Below are 9362 nucleotides of genomic sequence, written 5' to 3' on the forward strand. Positions count from 1 at the left end.
AAGGGAAAATGGCTGCTCTTGTGTGAAGTAAACGCAAAATCTTTCAACTTTCTGCTAAGATATGACTTTTTTTGCAACGAAAATGCGGGGATTATGAAATCATGAAGCATATTTTGCGCGGAAATCTGCAATTTATGCGGCGAAAGTGTGGTGTATTTGAAAAAATGCGGCCCCCGCATAAATATGTGGACTTTGGCTGATTATGCATTGAATTATGCGATCGCATAATCGCGTTTTTCTGGATGGACTGACTTATGACCATTGTTATTACCATGTCTGTGTCTGTAACGTTAGAAAAGCTTGAACAGATAATAAATAAATAAATAAATAAATATCACTCCAAAAGTTTAAAGACACTGGGGAGTGACTACAAAACAATAGATGCATCCATTTGGCTTAGGTGCTGTGCCTAAGTCTTATATTTAGTAGTAAAAATCCTGCTTGTTAAACATAATCACAGGGAATGTTTTCTTAAGATCACAGCCCTATTTTCGTTGCAATTTCAAACTGTAGTGGGCTGCCCTAGACTGTAGGTCAATAAAGGGAAACATGGCGGGGGAAATTACTTTCTTTTTTTATGAAACAGCAATAGAGTTGTAACATGATGTGTTAGGGTTAATTTGCCTGACTTGACATTGCATGTCCTGAGATGTAACTATTGCATGTGCACATCGTGATGTTGAGTTTTAAAACAATTTATTTCTAGAACACGCACACTGTTCTACCCCTACTTAGCATTAAGTCTCGGTTTTCCTTAGTGTGTCTTTCCTGTTTCCTGCAGCGGTGCAGCAGCTGTCGGTGGTTAAAGAAGAGGTTCCCCCTGAGCAGCAGGAGTGTAGCTCCAGTGTGGACCAGCAGGAGCCAGAGCCCCCCCCACACATTAAAGAGGAACAGGAAGAACTGTGGAGCACTCAGGAGAGAGAGCAGCTTCAAGGGCTGGAGGAGGCTGATATCACCAAGTTCCCATTCACTCCTGTCCCTGTGAAGAGTGAGGATGATGAAGAGGAAGCTCAGTCTTCACAGCTTCAACAAAGACAAACTCAACACATGGAAACAGAAGCTGATGGAGAGGACTGTGGAGGACCAGAACCAGCCAGGAACTCTCATCCACTTTTCCAACCAGAGACTGAAGACCAGACTGGAGACGCTTCTGAACCTGAGAATGATGACAGTGGTGATTGGAAGGAGACCAGAGAACCTCAGTCAGCTTTAAACTCTCTGAAACATGATTCAAGATGTAAGAAAACATTCAGCTGCTCTGAGTGTGGGAGGAGATTTGGCCGCAAGGAAAATCTGAAGAGACACATGATAACTCACACAGGAGAAAAACCTTTTGGCTGCTCATTATGTAGGAAACGTTTTACACAGAGCGGTAGTTTACAAACTCACATGAGAATCCACACAGGAGAGAAACCTTTCAGCTGCTCAGTGTGCAGTAAAGCTTTCAATGAAAGTGGAAACTTGAAAAAACACATGAGAACTCACACACGAGAGAAACCATTTAGCTTCAGTGTTTGTGACAAAGGAGTTGCCTGGCATCAACAGTTCAGCAACCATAAATGTGTTGGAGGTCATTCGTCACAGCTTCATCAGAATCAAACTGAGGAGAACAGAGAGGCGGGGGTTTATCAGAACTTTCTAGGATCATCCTTTACGGGATTCAGCAGCTGACCCCCTAACCCCAATTGGACATCGTTGGATTTTTCTCTTTGGATTAGAATTGGACAGTGCATGTTAGCCTAGCTACTAGGACCAACACCGATACAGAAAACGATAACATTAGTTCTAAAGTAATAACATAGAAGTCTATCCGCATTAGCCTTTTATTTCTGACAATTTGATGAACAAAAATGTTAATTATTCTTGAGTTAGTAAAACCCCAATCAACAAAACTGCTTAAAAAAATATTTATATTGAAATACCACCGTTTAGCCTAAATCACCGGGAGAGTCCAACACAGCCAGACACTGGATGGTAAAACTGAGATGTTTGGTAAATTGCTATTAAACACAGTTAAAGAGGATTCAAATAGCTATTTTTTTCACTCGATTCTTATTTTGGCACCGATTTTCCTCTTAGGGGTGCGCCAAAAATTCCTCTATGCAGGAGAAATCCTGGAATTGTAAATCATACAATGTAAAAAAAAAAAAAAAGTATACTTGGTAGCAGTGGTATGTGCCACTTTGCAACACAGTAATACAGCAGAGACCTCATTTATTGATAAGATATTTCAATATTGATCGATCCAGCTCAAGGTTACTACAATGGACTATGTTGACAAGTAGCTAATGCTAATACTTGGTGGGGAAGATTGTTCAACACACTCATTAAGTTATTTTTAATATGACTGTTTTTGACCACGGTTAACAACACTGGGCTAACCTAAAATTGGCCAGCGCCTGTTAGCCTAGCTGCAGAGGCCAACCCTGCGGACGATCTGACCCGAGGCAAGCTCTTAGCCGACCTAGCCAAACCAAACTGGTAGCGTAATGGACCCCCCTTCCTGTTGCGGACCCCAGATGAATGGCCCAAGCCGCCAGTGGTTCTCCAGCCAGACAAAGACACCTCCAGAGTTCCGACAATCCATGGGTTACCACCACTGGCCCAAACCCATCTGTGCCTGATCCAGAAAAATACGACTCCTAAGAGGACCTGTTCAAGCTAGTGCACAACAGCTTCATGGGGCGGCCAGCCAGGATGGACCACCCTCAGCAGCCATGTACCAGCAGGCACCACACATTTAAACCTTCAGAGATCCCAGATGGACTGCTTCCCACGTAACTATGCCTTCCTGCGAGCGGACAAGCCTGTGCCTGCTAATATTCGTCTTATCGCCTGAGTTTGATACAGACTCCTGGATTCTACATGGGGGCAAAACAATTAAGAAGCAACATCATGCATGTCCAGAGTGCAAAAGATGGTGAGCACAATTCATGACCAACTTGCCACCTGCACGTCTCCGTCTCTTTAGACAACCATTCCAGCCTGATGGTGCGGACTGCTTCGGCCCTTTTCAGGTGAAAAAGGACGGTGGACAGAGAAGAGCTGGGGCCTCATAACAAAATTCAGAGCCAGATCCTGAAAAGACCACTTCTGGTCTAGGTTCAACCGGGTACTACCTACCAAGTCTCCAACTATGGCATAAATAGCATAAGGCAATGGATAACCTCACCTGCACCGTCGCCATGCTAGCTGACTCTCAGCTGCCCCGACTCTCTGGTCTAGCTCACACGGTCAAATCAGAGCAGCGGAAGTACAGGTTGGGGATGAAGTTTACACACGCCCTGTCGTACGGCTCATAGTCCCTGAACTTCTCGACAACAGTACCCCTGCCTAACCTAACATCTGCCTGGTCTACGCAACTGTGCGGGCTGCTGTAATAAAAATTAAACCGACTATATAATATTAATATTAATAGAAATATAGTACAGGACACAGAGATCCATCTTTCGCATGCAAGGTTGTACTGCCAGATCCTTTTCTACATTTTATATAGAAAAAGTGTACCTTAAGTTCATAATCAACATTCAGTCGAAGAAGAATTCAGACCAGATAAACTTAATGAACCACAGTCCTCCATTTTAACCCGATCCTTCATTTACCTGCAGAAGTAGTTTGTCTACACTTGAGTTCATCAGCTGTACTCACTAGAAAAACAGTCCATCACATCATTAATGGTTATTCTCTATTTTATTATTATCATTGGTTTGAGTTTAGTTAGAAGGGTGGTCAGTAATGTGTCTGTTTCATTTTGTTTCCTGCAGATGTGCAGCAGCTGTCGGTGGTTAAAGAAGAGGTTCCCCCTGAGCAGCAGGAGTGTAGCGCCAGTGTAGACCAGCAGGAGCCAGAGCCCCCCCCACACATTAAAGAGGAACTGTGGAGCAGTCAGGAGAGAGAGCAGCTTCAAGGGCTGGAGGAGGCTGATATCACCAAGTTCCCATTCACTGCTGTCCCTGTGAAGAGTGAAGATGATGAAGAGAAAGCTCAGTCCTCACAGCTTCATCAAAGACAAACTCAACACATGGAAACAGAAGCTGATGGAGAGGACTGTGGAGGACCAGAACCAGCCAGGAACTCACATCCACTTTTCCAACTAGAGACTAAAGACCAGACTGGAGACTCTTTTGAACCTGAGAATGATGACGGTGGTGATTGGAAGGAGACCAGAGAACCTCAGTCAACTTTAAACTCTCTGAAACATGATTTAAGATGTAAGAAAACATTCAGCTGCTCTGAGTGTGGGAGAAGATTTGGGACCAAGGAAAATCTGAATAGACACATGAGAACTCACACAGGAGAAAAACCTTTCAGCTGCTCAGTCTGTAAGAAATCTTTTACACAGAGAGGAAATTTAAAATATCACATGAAACGACACACAGGAGAGAAATCTTTCAGCTGCTCACTTTGTGATAAAAGATTTGTCCAGAAGGGACATCTGAAGACACACATGATAACTCACACAGGAGAAAAAGATTTCAGCTGCTCAGTCTGTAAGAAAACTTTTACACATAGTTGGAGTTTACGGCCACACATGAGAATCCACACGGGAGAAAAACCTTTCAGTTGCTCAGTTTGTAAGAAATCTTTTACGCAGAGAGGAGGTTTACAGTCACACATGGCCGTCCACACAGGAGAGAAAAGATTCAGCTGCAGTGTTTGTAACAAAAAAATTTCCCGGCGTTCTGAAGTCAAAACACATAAATGTGTTGGTCCAATGGTAACAGAAGCTGATGGAGAGGACTGTGGAGGACCAGAACCAGCCAGAAACTCACATCCACTTTTACAACCAGAGACTGAAGACCAGACTGGAGACTCTTCTGAACCTGAGACTGATGACTTGTGGTGTAACGGACCATAGTTGATCCGATAGTTGAACACTCACGGTTCGGCCCGCGGATCATTGCAAAGTTTAACAATAATAATAGTGTAAAATACCTTTTTACTGTTGCTGTTACAGTAAAGTAGGCTGATAAATCTCCATGGATGGTTGCCGTGAAAAGATACAGGCAACTATATTTTCTGTTTACGTGAACGGCGCATGTTAAAATCCGGTTCTAATATGGTACCAGTGCCTAAACGACCAGTACCGGAATAGCCACTTAAATGCTTGTGCTGCTCTCTGATGCTCCGAAACAGACGTTGGAGGCAATAGAAGCATTGCAGCATGTCACACTAGTTAACACTAACGTTACACTTGGCAGCAGGTAACGTGTATGTTAGACTACCGTTAGCTAGCAGATGGATTAAACACGGTTTAAAAGTGTGACAGTCTGCCGCTAAAGCTATGAGCTAACGGACACAAACTAGCACTATGGTCACTGCTGTGGTCGGTAAAACAACACCAACGTGACTAGCTAAATGTTGCGTTTACTGGTAAACTGGCAAACCTCGTGATGCATTCAAAGTTATTGTAAAATACTCTTTTATCCTCTTTTTTTTTGTCTTTTAACAGTGATTTGTTGTTGAAAGAAGTTATTACATTTTTAATAAATCATTTAAATTCCGCCCTTTTTTTGTGCTGATCCGAAAATGTATGCGATCCATGACTCAAAACCGTGATCCGAACCCTGAGTTTTGTGATCCGTTGCATCCTTATTGATAACAGTCCTGATTGGAAGGACACCAGAGAACTGCAGTCAGCTTTTAACTCTCTAAAACATGATTCAAGATGTAAGAAAATATTCAGCTGCTCTGAGTGTGGGAGAAGAACACACGATTTCTCACACAGGAGCGAAGCATTTTCATAATGTAATAGTAGTGTAACTATTTTTGATGACATTTCTAATGTTAACATCAACTGTTAACCATTTTCAGATATCACGTTACCAGAAGGTTCATGTGTTCATGTGAGTGACGAGATGATGTATGGCAGAGTTAGTCTCAAAGAAAACTAAAACTGAGCTGCCAAGATGGAAAAATTTGGAATTTCAAGCCGACGAATGAAGTGAGCTGAAAAAGACGATGCAAAGTGTAAACACTGAACCAAACAGTTATAACCAAAGATACTAAACTGTATCCGTTATAACTACACTGCAGGTAATTTCCCCTTGCGGGACTAATAAAGTATACATCATCATTATTGTTATTGTAAAAAGTCCTGGCTTAGGGCTCCTGCACACTGCCTAAGTGGCGTGAGCATGGTGATTCTGTTGCGTGTTAGTTGTGTGGCGTTTTTCTGTGCCTTTGCACACCAGAAACGTGTCTCACGCTGCTGCTGCTGCTAGCCTTGTCTGTACACGTACGTAATGTAATTTACTACACTCAAACAGTAGTATACTTCATGTTAAATATAAATATATACTGATTTGATCACAGCAAAGACAACGTCGGCAGTATTGACGGCAAAATAGGCTACAGAATATTTCTTTCTATATTGACAGGTGCAGTATTTGAAAATTGATTATTTTTTAAATGACATTTATATCTGCATTTATGTGAAAACCTGGAGACTTTCAAACCTCAAAATGTCATTTATTAAATGTATTCGTGTCAAAATGACATTTTTGTATTCTATTTTGCCTGGAAACGCTTGAGTGTCGCGTGAAAAATAGGTGTCGGTACTATTTCTAGCATTTTAGCTTTCATCTAGTTTTTTCAAAACCGCGCCTGAGACGTGCGTGTCACCCAGGCAGTGTGCACGCTCTAACCTGTTAACATGGGAGCCGAAATAAAAACGGACACGCCACGCAGCTGACACGCTCACGCCACGCAGCCAATGTGCAGGAGCCCTTAGAGACGCTTTACCGCCACCGTGTGGTCTGGAGTGTCTCACCTCTCTCACTCGAGAGCGGCTGAGAAAAGGTGTGATACCTAGTGGTAAAGTTCGGTACACCGGTGTGATCCGGTGTTAGGCTTGATATCAAACTGGTTTGTAAAATGTTACACATGGAACATTTGGAAAAATAAAGTGCAGTAAACGTTCTCTTTTGTCGAATTTCTGTTATCAGCCCCTATAATACAAAAAATCATATCGGCCCTGAAGAACACATATCTGCTGGTCCGTGTTAAGGAAACACTGATAGTTCAACCGGTTCTGTTTCATGCTGTAAGTGCCAGCTATTTTATAAAGAAAGGACAATGTATGTACTCTGGCTGTAGTATGAAGTATTTTGAAGTTGATGTGATCAAAACCAACACATTCTAATGCACACGTTCGTATTCTATCGTATGATATCCTACGAAATTACGGCGACCGTCGCCCGGTGATGTGATGAAGTTTAGCCTAGAAAAGGTGACTGTGAGCCGGGTACCGAGCACCGCGAGGGGGGCGGTCCTTTCGGAGGCTGTTACAGTTGAGTTTAGCCGAGAAAAAGTGAGCGTCATGCGGCAATGACAGTTAGGTTTAGACACCAAAACGACTTGTTAAGATTAGAGAAAAGATTGCGGTTTGGATTTAAACACTGCAGGGACATGATCAGTTTCCTGGGTGAAAGTCTTGTGTTTTCTCTTTAACTTCTTCAGGACATGAACACCTGTTTCCTGGTGAAAGTCTTGTGTTTTCTCCTTAACTTCTTCAGGACGTGAACACCTGTTTCCTGGTGAAAGTCTTGTGTTTTCTCCTTAACTTCTTCAGGACATGAACACCTGTTTCCTGGTGAAAGTCTTGTGTTTTCTCCTTAACTTCTTCAGGACATGAACACCTGTTTCCTGGTGAAAGTCTTGTGTTTTCTCCTTAACTTCTTCAGGACATGAACACCTGTTTCCTGGTGAAAGTCTTGTGTTTTCTCCTTAACTTCTTAAGGACATGAACACCTGTTTCCTGGTGAAAGTCTTGTGTTTTCTCCTTAACTTCTTCCGGGACATGAACTCTGCTCCTCCTCTTAAAAGCCCTGTGTTTTAGGAGCCAAACAACCCCCTATGAGGATCTTCACGCTCTTATACAGCAGCAGTCAATGTGCTGCTGACAGTAATAAATCTGAGGAATACATAACAATTACAGAGCTTTACTTTTTCAGAGATATATGTACGAATGCTTTATGAGAACAGGCTGATTTAATTTGTACTGAACTGTTAGAGATGCTTGAAAAACTATGGAAAAGTTTCGAAATTTTGTCCATGAAAATGTGAAATGCGTGGGAACACATACACACACACACACACACACACACTCCTCCAGGTTCTGAGAGGAGTCACTCTGCTGAGAAGTTTAAAAAACGTTCGCGAAATGTTGCTTCATGAGGTCATAAATGAAATCCTATCATCGGGAGGACGAGGCTGGTGTCGATACACCGAGAGAGCGGAGGAGAGAGGGAGAGGCAAAATAATGAAGGAAAGGAAGAGAAAGCAAGGAAAGAAGGGAGCGAGGGAAGGAACAAAAGAAGTGTGCTTACGTAACAGGTTTGGATTTAATATTGGTCTCCTTGTTTCTCTGTCCCAGTGAAACCTTGCGTCCGATTGGTCGGCGTGAAACAAACGAGACTCTGAGGAAAGTTTAATTAACTTTCTGGTTTTTTGGCAGCGAGTCGTTCTCCCGCGGCAGCAGCAGCAGCTTTTCTTCTCTCCTCCGGCTGAAGAGGCCTCGATGGTCTCAAGTGTTTGTGAGCAGAAACCTGCAGCTCCAATGGAAGGTCAGTGAATAAACAGAGTCACTGTCTACGTTCACATCTGCATAATATTCCGTTTTATGCTCTTATTTTGAAAAAAAAAAACCTATATTCAGACTAAGCTGTTCTCATGGCTAATGAAGTAGCATATTCCGCTAATATTCCCGTTTGCATGCAGCTGTGCAAAAAAAGGATTTTATATAGAATATTAATTTTTTTAATATTTATATTTATAAGAAAAGTTTTTTTTCTTTCTAAGATGTTTTGAGAAAATGTGAAATATTTAGAGTTTCAGCGGCGGTGGACGTGTTGGAGCTCTATGTGGCGCTATCAGTTTGTCGGGTTTTTTTTCTCAGGGCGAAGTGATCCACAGCAGTGGTATGTGGTTATTATATCACAGCTACTTTTTATAAACGGACATTTTCAGTATTTGGAAACCAGTAAAGTGACTGTTTCCTGATGTACAGTTATTGTATATACAATACATAAACTACGTATATAACATATTGGCACAGTCTGTCTGATGTGACATGAACATACACATGTAGCCTGACAGACACACACACAGACATACACACACAGACACACGCATCCACACAGACAGACACACAAAAAGACAGACACACATGCACACACACACACACACACAGGCACAGACAGACAGACACACACACACACACACACAGACGCACATTTAGCCTTTTGACAATGTTCACATGAGTCTCATAGGCACAGACACACACGCTCTCTGACCCCTGCAGACTCTCACGGCGTCCTGAGCTGCGTTCAGCTGCGTTCAGGAACATTAAGTTAAATATA

The 9362-nt window shown here is 42.4% G+C and overlaps 1 protein-coding gene across 1 annotated transcript in view; it reads left to right on the top strand.

Annotated features, from left to right (window-relative positions):
• LOC144529234 (uncharacterized) overlaps positions 1-3851 on the top strand; it is a 32681-nt gene extending 28830 nt beyond the window's left edge. Inside the window, 2 exon segments of the mRNA XM_078268239.1 lie at positions 782-3376; positions 3765-3851. Of these exon segments, the coding sequence (XP_078124365.1) occupies positions 782-1671 (890 nt within the window). The 3' untranslated portion in view covers positions 1672-3376; positions 3765-3851.
• Positions 3852-9362: the final 5511 nt, after the last annotated feature.

Source organism: Sander vitreus, chromosome 14, assembly GCF_031162955.1.
Source record: "Sander vitreus isolate 19-12246 chromosome 14, sanVit1, whole genome shotgun sequence".
Taxonomy (NCBI): Eukaryota; Metazoa; Chordata; class Actinopteri; order Perciformes; family Percidae; genus Sander; species Sander vitreus.